We start from the raw sequence: 15,372 nt of genomic DNA on the forward strand, positions 1-15,372 counted from the left end.
CAAGCATTATTCTTTTTCATGTAGTTGTTGTAAATTGTAATATAATAATAGAAATAGAGACCAGAAAAAGCTTCCTTTTTATTCAATGAAATCTGACTTCTGAGATCATTGACCTCAGATGCAAAACACAGACAAAACAAAACAAAAACCAAATGATAAAACTCCGGCATTATTATTATTATTTATTTCATTTCTTGTAGTGCTCCCCAAATCAGCCTTCTCCTCTAGTTTGAACCTGAAATGAAGCAAAAAGAAAAGAGAAACCCTTCATTCAATACACAGCCAATTCTTAAGAAAAATGGTTAGAAAAACAAAGAAAAGACTGACCACAAGTGAGAGGTGGAAGGTGACAAAGAGAAGGGAGAGTGGAAGCAATTCTCAGGGTGCTGCAAAGGCAATCTTGTTGCACAGCTCCAAGTGCACCACAGCATTCTGGGCTTGGGTTACTAGCACCAGGCAGCACAAATGGTGCACAACCATTTAAGTTGCTGAGCTGAGTTGAGCAGCTTTGAGGCTGTGCTTGTGCCTGACTCAGCACCAAAGCCACCACCAACAGAATCACAAATTGTTGCTGCCCAAGAGACTTGATACCTGCCATAATTGCCTTTTTTTTGCTTTTAATCTCTGTTTTTTTTGCTTCTTAATCTGTTGTTTGATGATTTCTTCAGGCTTTTGGGTGTTATTTATAGGAGTTGAAAGGCTCAATTTTGCATGAATCACCTACATACCGATTTTGAGTTCATAGCTTTTGTGTTGGGTAACCAAAATTAACCTGAGTTGAAATGATCATTCATTCCCATTGATCACAGTTCATCAGAAAACTTGCTTTAATTTGCATGTCATCTTAGATGGTGATATAATCCACTGTTCTTTGAATGATTACAGCAAAAAAAGAAAAAGAAAATTGGGAGATCAAATGTGATTTAATTGGCTGTAAAAGCAATTCAAATTTGGTGAAAACAGCTGGTTTTTGCTAATTCTTGATGGTAAATAAGCATAAAGAGAAAAAAAAAGTACACAAAAAATATAGATATGAGAAGAAAAAAAAGGAAAGTGAGTGAGTGGTTAAGTTGCTTTAGATCCTTGTTGTTGATCAGAAAGTTCAGGAGGTGCTGTCCAATAGTTTTTGACTGCAAAAAGAAGTTTTTCCATATGATAAGGTCCATCTTCATCATGCACAATTTGACTGCTCCAATTCAACTTATCGGTTATCGTCTTGATTTTCGCCAAAACGTCGATGTTCTCTCGGAAGATTACGCTTCCTTCTGGTCTCAAAATTCTGTCCATTTCAAGTAGAATATCTTCCATTTCACATCTGCAATGCAGTTTCAACAAAATACCATTTTGACATCTTTTAGAAACACTTGAAAACCAACAGAGACCACATGTTCTCTAAAGATCTCTAAAGAAGAAAGTTTCATGAAGAAAAAAACTTCACATTTTCATAGACTATGAAAAAGGGTAATACCTATTCTCGTAGAGGCTAAAAACTGAATCAGCATGAATGAAGTCATAAGTTCTTGGATAAGTAGACATTGCCTCACACCTGCAACCCATCCACATGACATAAATTACTCAGATGAACAAAATATAATTAAAGAATTTATTTATGCTTTAGTCACATGTCCATTTCCTTGTGCTCATTAGTCAAAAGGGCATATTGGTATGATCATTTTTTTTCACTCATTTGGTAAAGTTTTTATTTTTTTTTTCTTATATTTTGTATCCTAGACATGAAAAACATGATGGATGTTTGGCCCACCGACTTTATAAGTCACAGTTAAATAACACAACTGTACCAACTTCGATAGTGACACTATTAAATTTGCACATTTATCGAGAAATTTCATCTTCCCTTGTTTCTCTCCCTCCCTCTAATGGTTCCTAAGTCCAGACTAAACTACTTCAAATACAGACTTTCTAACTCAAACATAATAACTTCAGATTTTAGAACTCAATTCAGCATCCCAAATAACCCCTAAATGTTATCACCGTGACCTTAAATTCTTACCAATCTTGATACGTGCCGATCAAACCCCTATCGTATATGACTCCGAGCGTATTGACTTTGACATCCACAGGGACCACATTCATCACCCAAACTGGATCATCAACCAGAGCAGCAGCAAATCCACCCAAGAAAGCATTCATGTCTAAGAAATTACGGTACCGACCGGGCCTATTCAACTGATTGTTGATGGTTCTGTAATATGACCACCTCTTCTTCCATAGTTCAGAATCATGAATGAAAGTTTCTTCTGTCACCCCTTTCACAGTTCCTCTGCTTATCCTTTGTGGGATTGCATTTAGCCTTTCTGGCCATCTTGCCAACTTTCCTCCTGCAATTTCCTTACTGTTTGAAACTTCAGGCAAGTGTGTCAAACAAGCTTGCATATCTGTATACCTGAAAGGACAAAATCAAAATCCAAATAAGGAAAGGAAAAGAAAGAGAAGTGCTTGAATGTCATGAATCTGACATCTCGCACTTCGAACGACCAAGGTAAAGTGAGTGAATAGTTAAGGTATATTCGTATTTATCATATTTTCGTTATATACTATTTTGATAGTATAAATAAGTGGGTTATATAAACTCTCTAATCCTAGAAGTGCCTTTGATCTATAATCTAACAACTCTCTTTCTGTTCGTGGACATAGTTAACACACGGTTAACGAATCACGTAATTCTCTATGTTTATTTATTTATTTTTTTTACTGTTGACGGTTTTTTCTACTTATTTTTATTTATCGATTTCATAAAAAAAGTATGTAAAGTTATGTAGGGCTATGAAGAAGAAAATACCAAGCTTTGTCAGGATCTTGGGCATTACAGAAAGGTGGATTCTTGGTGATCTTGCGATTGAGTTTGCAATTCAAATGATTGATGGGCTTTTGCCAAATGGCAATATCACCATCTTCCACTAGTTTAGTCCAACACAGGCTTTTGGCTACCCTTTCAATGGCAAGCTGTTCAGAATTCAAATCTTCCTTTGTTCTTTCCCAACCTTTCCAGTGTTTCTTCCAGTTGATTGGAGGGCCTGATAAAATCCAGTATCCGCCGGGGCGTAGAACTCGATCGACTTCGATAAGGAAGATCCCATCTGGAAGATCAAAAGTAACAATAAAAAGAAATTAAAACTTGCATAAAGATTAATGTACTGAAGAAAAGAAAAAGGAAAATTAGGTACCATATTGTGGCCAAGGGATGAGGCAGCGAGAGCAATGAGCCATGTCAAAGGCATTTGAAGGATAAGGGAGCCTCTTAGAGGCAAGAATGCCAATGAGTGCAGGAACTCCCCTCTCCAAAGCAAATTGAACTTGGGCTTCATGAGTGTCCCTTGGTGCAAACGACATCGTTACAATGTCCCTTGATAGTAGATAAGCTCCCCAACTTCCCACCTTCATCATCAACAAATTTTTTACAAATTTCTCAACTCCCAAAATATATATTATATTTTGAATTCGTTTAAATGCATATCACACCTCATAAATTATATGTTTTTACGTTTTGTCATGAACTAGCTTTCAAAAACTTGTATTTATTGTTAGACTTTATTGTTTAAATGTCAATTTAATAAAAGATGAAAATCATAATTTAAAATTTAGAAGAACAAACATAAATTTAAGATACAAGAAACTAAAATGAATAGGCTATAAAACAGAGCTAAATTTGCTAAATTTGATTCTAATGAGTTTCTTGACATGCTAATTTTAGTTTTGTAACTGAAAAGCTCAAGAGACTCATATTAATTCAAACGCTCGGGATCAAGGGGCGTAGCAGCCCTTAGTATCAATCAAGTTCATAGTATATCAACATTTTTAATTATTAACAAATATGCTAGACTCAATAGATCAAATTTAAAATTTAAAAACATATTACACATAAAATAAAATTTAAAAAAAATTAGACCTCATTTGGTAACCACTTAGTTTTTGAGTTTTATTTTTAAAAGTTAAGTTATAAATACTACTTCCACCTTTAAATTTATTTCTTCGTTGTCTACTTTTTACCAATAATTTAAAAAATAAAGTCAAAATTTGAAAATTAAAAAATTATTTTTAAAAACATGTTTTTGTTTTTTGAATTTAGCTATTAATTCAACCATTGTAATGTAGAAAGATGTAAATTATGGTAAAAAAATTGAGAGGTAATATGTTTAATTTTCAAAAATAAAAAAAAATATGAAATAGTTATCAAACGAAATCTTAATAATTTATAGGCACTTTCCCATTTAAGTTTATTATACACACAACCTTCCACGTTTTAGACTAAATTAGAGACATTTTAAATTTGAGAATTTAGAAATTAAAAATGTATTTAATTTGTGTGGGAAAAAATCATTGTCATCATTAAATAAGTAAGAATTGAATGTTTAATTATTTTCAATAAATGCCTGACAAATATGATAAAGTAACAATTTTGTAATTAATATTATGACGAGAGAATCATGGGATATTTCCCAAACCAATTTCTGCTCCATGACTGCCACCTGGACAAACCAGTTGGGGTCAACAAAAAAAAAACACAGAAGCGTTAACTTACCTATGACATGGATTTCACTGCCTCCGACACATTTCTAACATTGTTTGTTTCTTTCCCTTGGTATTTCATTATATATATATATATATAATATATATATATATAATTAGCTTATAAAATTACGTGTGCAAAGATGAAGAGTTGTAAACTTTGACCAACTACAATATATTAATTGTTCTAAATATTTTATATATTTTTCGGGGAAAAATTACTTTTTTTCCATAAATTTTGGATATAATTTTTATTTAATTTTTAAATTTTAAAATATTATACATTTAGCCCTTAAGTTTTGAGTTTAGTTTCAATTTAGTTCCTAAAAAGGTATTTGGAGAAATGAATTAGTTATTATAGCTAAGTTATAATAGTTTGTGTTTGGGATGTAGATTATTTTAGTTTAAGTTATAATAGTTTGTGTTTGAGGTGTAAACTATTTTAGTTTTAAAATGAAACAGTAAACACTATAATAAATAATAAAAAAAATTATGAAGATAAAATAATGAAAACTGTAGCAAATTAGAGTTTTGAAATAGTATCAATTGTAGCAAATTGGGGATTACAAAATAGTATTTCGTATAGCAAGAGGTAGTTATTATTGTCTTATGATAATCCTTACGTAGTAGGCGTTTAGGGCAATGAGTTGGTTATTGTAGTCATAGGTTATTATAATTGGGTTATTAGTTTGTGTTTGAGGTGTAGATTATTATAGTTTGATTTTATAATAATGTGTGTTTGATATATAAACTATTATAGTTTGAGAAGAAAATAGTACACACTATAGCAACAAATAAAAAAATGATTAATGTAAAATATTAAAAACTGTAGCAAATGAGAATTTTAAAATAGTATGTACGGTAGCTAATTGAGAGTTTTGAATTAGTATTTAGTGTAGCAATAAGTGAATATTATAGTCTTATGATAGTCTTTACCCCAAACGCTCCATAAATTTCAAAATGTTACAATTTTATTTTTTATATTTGAGTTTTGCTTCAATTTAGTCCTAATATTTCAAGACTTATATTATTAAACTCGATTATTCATTAAATACTTATTTTTCATCTTTAATATTAATTTATGTTAATAAATTAAAAATCATTAAAAAATTATAATTAATTAAATTTCTTAGTTTTTATCCCTCTTAAAATTAAATTCAAAATTTCACTTCATAATTATTTTGAAATCTTTAATGAAACCATTTCTATTAGTTAATGTAAAAGTAAAATATTACTTTTACATTTTAAAGAAAAATTACCTTTTAAGTATCCATTGAAAAAAAGCGAGTCAATTTTATACACGCACCATAATTTAAAGAAATAATTTCCCAGTTTTACATTTTTGTACTTTTATAGTCATATTGTTATCATACACAATATTATTCTAAAATAATCAAACGATGTCCTGTCCTTTCCACCTAAATCGGGAAGGAATGTTTGTCAACAGAGGATTTTAAACATATGTATATTTAGTATTAATCTTAAGCAAAATGCGGCTTATTATCAATTGCTTCGAAGTTTTAACATATACTTTCATTTCTTCCTTCAAAGTTTGAAATTAAAAAATTGACTGTTTTTTCTACTTAATTAATCTTCTAAAATATATTATAAAAGTATATAAAGTTTGCTAAAAAAATAGCTATATATCTGTTCAAAGAAAATTAGAAAGAAACTCTCATTTATATATTTTAAAAAGAAAAAGCAAAATGTATGGAGCTGATTGAAATTCAGTTTCTTTTTTTCTGTCTTTTATATTACCTTTGATATTTCATCAAGATTTTAAAACCAATTTGAAATAAAAATTTCATTTAAGATGAAGATACAATATTTTAGGTTACTACATAAAGTTTCAAGTCTCAATTTTGGCCAGAAATTATAATAAGGATTTATATTTTAAAAATAATTTTGAAAGATTTCTAAAAGGCCAAAGATAATGTTGCGATTCTTCGTAAAATGGATTCTTGATGTTTTTATAATATAAACTATTAAGTTTACTTTTATACAAATTTTGAGCGATGGTTATCAATTGAAAATTCTTAAATTACAAATATAGATATGAACTTAATTTCAAGTCTGTGAAGTCTAAAAGATAATAGTTCATAAATTTTAAATTTTATATCTAATAGGTAATCAGGTAAAATTAAAAGCTTAAAAATGTATAAAAAAATTGAGATGATAAAAAGTATTTAATTTAGACTCGTTGATAATTATATAATTTTTTAAAATTAAGGTATGATTTTTTTTTTAAAAAAAAGTATTTTAGAAATTTATTAAAAATTCACATGTTCTTTTAATGTGGAAAAAAACAAACATAAATTTGAATAACAGATAAATGTTTCTAAAAAAGCAAAACAGAGAGGAATTGAAAAGGTTGGATTTGGTTACCCCACAGCCAGTATCAATGGCGGTTCTGATGGACCCATCTTTGAGATTAATTAATTTCCCAATATTATCAATATACGCATCAGCTCCGTCGGGGAACATCGTCCCTCCGCCGGGAAATCTAAACGTGTCGCCTTCATATCTGATCCAATTCTGCACAGCCTTCTCCACCGTCAGATCCTTATGCGGCACATTCACATACCACGCCAAATCTCTACTCACCGGCCACGGGAACGGATTCCGGTAGCCAGGCGGCGCCGGAATACGGCACTTCAAAACCTCCTCCTTTTCCGGGCAGTGCCTCTCTCTGTAAATCAACCTGTCTCTGCTAAACTTGAGGGACCTTTTCGTGTCCTCGCACGGCGTGTACTCGCTGTACTCCAACCCACATGCCGGAAAATAGTCGTTGGGTTTTGCGGTGATGGTGATATTTTGGACGGTGGTGCAACGGAGGAAGGCGGCGGAGGGTTGTTGTTGTTGGCGGAGGCCGAGTAAGTAAGAGAAAAAACAGAGGAAGAGGAACAGAGAGATGGTGTAGATTTTTCTCCATGGGGAAATAATGGGTTGTTTTGAAGATTGTCTTGAGGCCATTGTAATTTTGTTAAGGATGGAGAATTTTGGGGTTATGGAGAAGATGGTTTATACAAGGCAAGGGAAAAATTTTGGAATGGTTTGTGAATATTTTGGAATGTATTATTTTGTGTGACGAAAATTTGGAAGGTCAGTGCCAGCCAGTGGGACGGTGAGGTAAAGAATGGTAATTACTATGTCTAACCATTTTTCACTAAATTGCTCAAAACATTCCCCTATTATTCTTTCCAAAGTTTTTCCTACTACTTTATAGCTTTTGTTTACGTTTCAAAATTACAAATATGTTAAAATGTTTGAAAAAAAAATTAAGATTTAAAATAATGTAAAAAAATTTGAGATCCTTATATCATTACGTGATTCATATCCTCATATTTGTTTCAAGTCATATTTTCATCTAAAATTTTAATGGATCAATCGATTAATTTTGAAATATTTATCAAAAGTTTATTTATGTCCATATTAAAATTTTCTTAACGAGTATGAGTATTTTTTCTAAATCACACCATAAAGTTTTAAGNTTTTTTTTTTTTTTTTTTTTTTTTGGTAATTTAACCCTTTTTAGGGACCACCTTTTTTTAATTTATAATTATATATAATAATAATTTGTTGTTGTTGTTCTTATTATATAAAGGTTTTATTCGTCAAAGCTTCCAATTATTTTTTTTAGTTTTATTGTTTAATTATTTTGATACTTTGATAGAGTGAACATTTCAATTATTATGAATATTTAGATAATTTGATTTAATTAAATATTATTTATTTCTGTTAGGAGATTAAGAATTTTCTACATAAAATTGAGATTTTAAAGGGAAAAATTAACCATTTAGGAGGTGTTTTGGACAAGGAGTTGATTATTATAATCCAAGGTTATTATATTTGGGTTATGTGTTTGGGGTGCAGATTATTTTAGATTAAGTTATAATAGTATGTGTTTAAGATGTAAATTATTTTAGTTTGAAAAGAAAATAGTAAACACTATAGCAACAAATTTAAAAAAAATGATGAAGATAAAGTAGTAAAAATGATAACAAATAGTAAATATTGTAGCAAATTAGTGTTGATCGTAGCTAATTGGGGGATTTTGGAATAATAGTTACTATAAGAAAGAGATGGTTAGTATAGTTTTAGGTTAGCCTCTGTCCCAAATGTCTCCTTAGAGTTTAGATTCTAATGGACTATTTAATTAAAAAAATCAGCCTAATTAATTTAGAAAAAACAATCTCTATTGTTGGGTAAGATTTGAGTTCAGTAACATTTTAACTCTTATTATTTGGGTTTGATATAATCTAGTTGAAAGTTTCACAATCAATATTACATTTTTTTTCTCATTTTCTTAGGGTGAATATCCATTTAGGATCTCATAATCTTTTAATCGATAATTCAATTCACTCCAAAATCTTTTTTATTTATGGATATAAGGAGAGAAGTGGTGCAGGATTTTTTTTTTTTTTTTTTCAATTTCAATGAATATAATAAACTAAAGATTTTGACACTACATTTTTCAAAAAATAATAACAATGATAATTTGGCTCCATTGGCGATGCATAGTAAAAAAAAACTTGTTTAATTTTTTTCATATTTAAAATTAAAAACGTCTATATTTATCCCTTCTTTTCTTCTAACTTTTTCATGTCCTTTAAGTAAGGATGACCATTCAAAATCAGTTTTGAATTAAAATCGACGTCAATCATCGACTTTATCGATTTCGATCAGTCCATTTTGGATGATTTTTTGGAGGTTGGTGACATCACCCAATTGTCAATATAATCAATCGGTAGATTTTGGTTATCAATTGTTGGGTTCTTTTGTGCACCTTACTTTTTAAAAAGTCCTTAGTCGATTACTATAAAGAAGGGTCTAATTGGTCTTTCAAATTATTAATTTTTGTCATTCTAATTCTCGAACTTTAAAAATTATTCAATAGATTTTTAAAAATAAAAATGGTGTATTAGGTCCTTGATCTATTAGATATTTGTTAAAAAAACTAACAAATTTCTAGACACAAAATCAAAAGTGTAAAGCCTCATTAATCATAATTTGATTTATCTATTGAGTTGTTTTAATTTTAGAAACCTTGAATATGTTACATACTTATTAGATACCATATTGATATATATATATATATATATATATACAAAATTAAAGGTTCAAGAGTTATTAAACTATTTTTAGAGACCTTCTTAAATACAAGCTTAAAAGTTTATAGATTAAACTTGCAATTTAATCTACACTCAAACATATGGTTGATAAAAATCCTTGAGGAATTAGGTCCCTACGAGTATGATCAGGGCGGGGAATTTTCAATTTTATTGGAAATGGTAATCAAACTTGGGACCAAAAACAAGTCTTTAATGGGAGAGCGGGGATCGAGGAGGGCTTCCCCACCCTAAATAGTTCTTTTAACTTGTTTTAATATACACACAGTAACTTCAGTTAAAGTTTTTTAGTGTAGCTCAACTGGTACAATGTTTGTATTATCGACCTCAAGGTCTGTTTGTATTATCGACCTCAAGGTCAGATATTCGATTCTCTCAACACACACTTTAATTACAATATCTTTGCAAAAAAATATTTTTTTTAATTTCATTTTATAATATAACTTTAATTTTTGTATTAAATTTACAATAAAAAATGCTAAAATATTTTTCAATTATTTATTTAAATAAATAAAAGAATAATAATATTGAATTGTTATCTAAAATATTTAGAATTCTAATATAAATATCACATTTTAAATAATTTTAAATAAAACATAATTAAAAATAAAAAAAAAAATGAAACATTTTTCTGTAGGACCCAAACTCCGAACGGAAATTTCTCGACTCCCCAAAGGAGGATTGAGGCGGGAACAAAAATGAAAGTCTACATGGAAACAGAGATAGGAAGTGCATCTTCAACCTCCTACCTTGTTGTCATCCCTATTCAAGCATATTGGAACAAGTATATTTATTATTATTATTATTATAAACACACCAACTAATTTATACGCTAAAACAACACATTAAAAAGTAATAATTATTGCCCAGATTTAGTTCCTAATTTGGAAGAGTATAATTTTGTTAATTATTTTCATATATCAAGAAATCTAATTCTAAGCAAAATTAACATTAACAAAAATAAAATAAAATAAAAAAAACTAAAACCTTCATTACCATATTCGGGCTGTATCTTGCTCACCCAAGTAAAATGAAATTTGTGTTTAATTACAAGCAAAATAAATATAATTTTATCTTATATTTGTAAAAAGAATCAAGAAAAGTAATTAAAAAAATAATCAATTAAATAAAATGATAATGTTAATAACACGTAACAACATGTAGGAAATGCTTTAAATTTTGCTAAAACAGGTCACCTATAAGTTATAATTGGCAGGTCTGTCCTCCTTTTTGCCAAATGCCAAAGAGATAATTAATACACCGAATTAATTTTTATTGTTAGGCTAAATTAGTTGTTAATCCAGTCATCAATCTTTTAAATTTTAAACTTTACCATTTATGAATTAAACTTTTACTTCATTATGTAAAAAACCCAGATTTTTTTTTTCAAACAAAATGATTTGCCTTAAAATTTTTATAATTATATGACATATTTAAACATAAATACATGATAGTTGACATTAAACTTGTTGGGCCTTTCCAATATCCACTGAGGCCCAAGATGGACAGACCCAAAATTGAAGATCTGTGATGGAAACAAATGGCTGAAGAAGTGGCCCGTTGATGATGATTTTGAAGGAAAATTTTAGAAAAAATCCTTTGAGCGGATGTCAAGATCGTTACAAATTTTATTTTTTATTGAACATAAAGTTTTACAATAAAATAACAAGCATATATACATTTACTTAAAATTACAATATGCTTAAAAACAAGTACAAAGGGTTTCAGAAACCCTTACCTTTGAAGAATTCTTTTTTCAAGGAATTCCTCGTACAAGCCACGAATGAAACTCCTTCCTCGTGGATCTCCTTCTTCATGCACGAACACCACCACTCGAGAACCCTCTATATTCTCTTTGGGATTAAAGAATTCAAGCAGAAGTTGTGGGTTTTGCTTGAATCCTTAGAAGAGGGAAGGATGTGGAGAGGATGAGAAGAATGTTTCTAGAACTTTTCTCTTCGTCTCTCTGTGAAAATTGAGGAAGAAGATGATTCTCGCAACTTCTTTAATCACATGTTAGTTTTCTTGAGAGAATGTGGGGAGGGAGTTATAATTCCTTCCCTTTTTTATTAATTTCAAATAAATAAATAAATATAGATATATATATATTTGAATCATATTCAAAATCTTATCATATATAATGTATCAAATATATCATAATTAATTATACGATATATAATTTATTGCCTCAATTAATTTGAACACTACAAATTAATCCAAAGATTAAATCCTTATTGAGCTACAGTGGGAACTTTATGGACCTGTAGATTGAAGCTCCAATGGTACTCGGATAATTAATTAAACTCTATAATTAAATTACCCAATATCCATTAATTTTCGGTCATTCCATTAAAGACCGACAGTTGCACTCTTCGCACCATAGATAAATTTCTGTGTCCATTGGATATAACCAATCAACAGTGCGATGACCCTTCACAAATTACTCATAAGTACAATTAAGCCAAAATATCGTTTTGCTCCTGTAGTTACATCTAATTCCTTAAGTATCATTGATCCCTCTAATGAACAATAAGTCATAGTTCCACTATGACCAAGTCCTTCTCGGGCCACCGAGTATAACTTAAAGATCCTTGATCACCACCGAGTATAATTTAATCCTCGATCCTCAATCAGAACTAGACACCACCACTCGATTGCCTTGGTATTCTCGGTGTGAAATCCAGGAGTGTGGGCTCTGTATGAATTTAGGTAGAGTGAAGGAGGAACTAGACGATCGAGTGTGCAACAGAAGAAAGAAGTTTATTGTATAGACTTGGTACTCGATCATGTAGTAAGTGAGTAACTATTGTGTAGAAAACTCGATACTCTTATCGTTTACTCTCTCAACAAGTAATTTGATTACTTGAGTGTGAATTGTATGAAATGAAAAATGAAAACTATTTTCAAAGTTATCCCACTGATTGCCATAAACTGTCTAAAACCACTCACTAAGGTGATTATTTGAGAAAATGAATTATTAATTATCTCATAATTAATATATTATAAATAAATATAATAACTAATTTATCATATTATATTTATAATCTATGGTTTTAAATATTACATCATATGCAACATATAAACCATAGTTCTTTTTCTCCTTTATGGAATTTAATATAAATCATATTTATATTAATTCCTCCAATCAAATAATATATCAAATACATCAAATCAATTATATCATATATAATTGAATTAATTGAATTATATCATATATAATCAAATTCCCTTTTGTTAATTTGAACACTTCAAACTAATCTAAAAAATGATTCTCAACTTAAATCCATTGAGCTACTAAAGGGACCATATGGACCTATAGCTTGAAACTTCAACAGTATGTGAATAACTGACTAAAATCTTTAATCACGATATCCACCATCCGTGAACTGTCGAGTACTCCACTAAAGACCGACATCTGCACTCTTCGCACTACAGATATATTTCTGTGTCCATCGGATGTAATCAATCAACAATACGATGACCCTTCACAAATCGCTCGTACGTATAGCTAGACCAATTACCATTTTGCCCCTATAATTACATCTCAATCCTTAAGTACCATTGATTCCTCTAATGAACAATCCATCATAGTCCCACTATGACTAAACCTTTCTTGGGTTAAAAGAAGATGTGACGCCACATTGTTCAAGCCCTAGAACAAGCCCTTAAGGGAGCAATTTATCTATTTACCCCTGCTTTAGAGAATGAGTGAATTTCGTCTTGTGTAGTTGAGTTTCCAGCTCCCCAGTAAGACGAATCCCTAAAGTGGTAGGTTTGAGTCGGCGATATGGCCACTCACAACCATGCAAATCAAAGGACCGCCTTCATAGGCAGGAGTTCACAACTCACTCAAGATTAAGGTCATGTTACCTATGGTCATCCTAGTGAAATGAAAGTATTTGTCATAAACGGCGTTATATAACGAGACTAAACATTTCGTGGTCTGGTCTTATAAAACTCCTTTATATAGAGCATCCCCCATCACATGTCTAATACACGAATGATCAGGACTAGACGATTGGTAGTACTTTACAACATTTGTAACACCTATAAAGCACGTCACACTCGTAGTGTCACCAGGATAAGGTTTCCCTCCTTTATCCATACTATAGACCATTTAGGTTATCACTTGAAGCATAATCCACTTATATGTCTCCACATACATGCTTAAGTTACAACGATAACCAGGGATCTTAGTTTATTGGTTTGTGGTTAATACAACTAAATCATTTGATATTTCATAGACTGTAGTAAATAAAATATCTCATATCATATATCACAAAACTGTTTGTTCATACAGATGTTTACAAACTATAGAACCCTACGAGATTTAGGGCATCAACCCAAACAATCTCCCACTTGTCCTAAAGCTAGTAGGGTGTACAAGATAATCATATTACAAGTACACAAAACAATAAACTAGGGCACAAACGCCTAGTAAAACATCTCCCACTTGCCCTAGTCCAGCCATGGTCGGCCCTATAGACCCATACTCTGCAGGTAACTCTCAAACATTATAGCCGTGAGAGCCTTCCTAAACGGATCAGCAACATTATGCTCCGAAGTTATCTTTGTGACAATCACATTCCCTCGATGCATAATCTCTCGGATGAGATGGTATTTCCGTTTTATGCATCACTATTATCACAATAAAGAGTGATAGGCCTAGACATGTCTGGAACAACTTCCAGATCAATCAGGAACTTCCCGAGCCAAACAGTCTTCTTAGCAGCTTCACAAGCCGCTACATACTCGGCCTCCATGGTGGAGTCAGCGATGCACCCTTGCTTGGTGCTTCGCCATACTACAGCTCCTCCGTTAAGAGGGAACACTGATCCTAAAGTGGATTTCCGAGAACCCTTATCAGTCTGAAAATCAGAATCCGTGTATCATGTAAGGATCAAATCCTTATAACCATACACAAGCTTGTAGTCCCTCGTTCTCCAAAGATACTTGAGGATATTCTTGACGGCTGTCTAGTGACCTTGTCTTGGATTAGACTGATATCTACTGATTATCCCCACAGCGTAGCAGATGTATCAAGTCTAATACATAATATCACGTACATCAAACTGCACACACAAATGCATAGGGGACCCGTCTCATTTCCTTAACCTCTTGAGGTGTCTTAGGACGCTGTCCCTTAGACAAAGTAACTTTGTGCCTAAAGGGCAATAGACCCCTCTTAGAGTTCTGCATCGAGTATTTGATCAACATCTTGTCAATGTAAGATGCCTGAGACAGTGCTAGTATTTTGTTCTTTCAATCTCGAAAGATCTGCATCCCAAGAACAAACTGAGCCTCTCCTAAATATTTCATTTGAATTGGGTCACTAGCTAGTTCTTAACTGAAGTCAGTAAACCTACATCATTCCCAATAAGTAGGATATCATCTACATACAACACTAGGAAAACTACTGAACTGTAGATGATTTTCTTGTAGACACAAAACTCATCAATGTTTTGGTCAAAGTCATAAGATTTGATCGCAGTATCAAACCTTATGTTCCAATTTCCAGATGCTTGTTTCAGGCCTAGACCGATTCTGCTTGCAAACCTTTTACTTTTGACCTTGGGCTATGAATCCCTCAGGCTGCACCATATAAATGGTCTCCTCAAGACTACCATTCAGAAAAGTAGTCTTGACATCCATTTATCATATCTCATAGTCATAATATGAGGCAGTAGATAGGAGGATGCAGATAGACTTCACCATG

The 15,372-nt window shown here is 31.3% G+C and overlaps 2 protein-coding genes across 2 annotated transcripts; both read right to left on the reverse strand.

The window, feature by feature from the left end:
- Window positions 1-58: 58 nt before the first annotated feature.
- LOC120081625 (protein MEN-8-like) lies at window positions 59-731 on the reverse strand. Its single transcript, XM_039036656.1, has 2 exons — window positions 328-731; window positions 59-235 (listed from the first exon to the last, which is right to left on the reverse strand). Exons 1-2 carry the CDS (start codon window positions 596-598, stop codon window positions 225-227), a joined length of 282 nt encoding a protein of 93 aa, XP_038892584.1. The 5' UTR covers window positions 599-731; the 3' UTR covers window positions 59-224.
- Window positions 732-928: 197 nt separating this feature from the next.
- On the reverse strand, window positions 929-7,665 carry LOC120081610 (probable methyltransferase PMT15). The gene is made up of 6 exons (XM_039036641.1): window positions 6,913-7,665; window positions 3,186-3,396; window positions 2,801-3,098; window positions 2,012-2,404; window positions 1,469-1,546; window positions 929-1,315 (listed from the first exon to the last, which is right to left on the reverse strand). The coding sequence occupies exons 1-6, from the start codon at window positions 7,498-7,500 to the stop codon at window positions 1,066-1,068; spliced, it is 1,818 nt and encodes a 605-aa protein (XP_038892569.1). The 5' UTR covers window positions 7,501-7,665; the 3' UTR covers window positions 929-1,065.
- Window positions 7,666-15,372: the final 7,707 nt, after the last annotated feature.

Source organism: Benincasa hispida, chromosome 1, assembly GCF_009727055.1.
Source record: "Benincasa hispida cultivar B227 chromosome 1, ASM972705v1, whole genome shotgun sequence".
Lineage (NCBI taxonomy): Eukaryota > Viridiplantae > Streptophyta > Magnoliopsida > Cucurbitales > Cucurbitaceae > Benincasa > Benincasa hispida.

Coding starts and splice junctions, on each gene's coding strand:
- LOC120081625 (XM_039036656.1), bottom strand. CDS start 598: ATGGCAGGTATCAAGTCTCTTGGGCAGCAACAATTTGTGATTCTGTTG.
- LOC120081610 (XM_039036641.1), bottom strand. CDS start 7,500: ATGGCCTCAAGACAATCTTCAAAACAACCCATTATTTCCCCATGGAGA. Junction 3,397..6,912: donor CCATTGATACTGGCTGTGGG/GTAACCAAATCC, acceptor TTGATGATGAAG/GTGGGAAGTTGGGGAGCTTA. Junction 2,405..2,800: donor CAAGATCCTGACAAAGCTTG/GTATTTTCTTCT, acceptor TTGTCCTTTCAG/GTATACAGATATGCAAGCTT.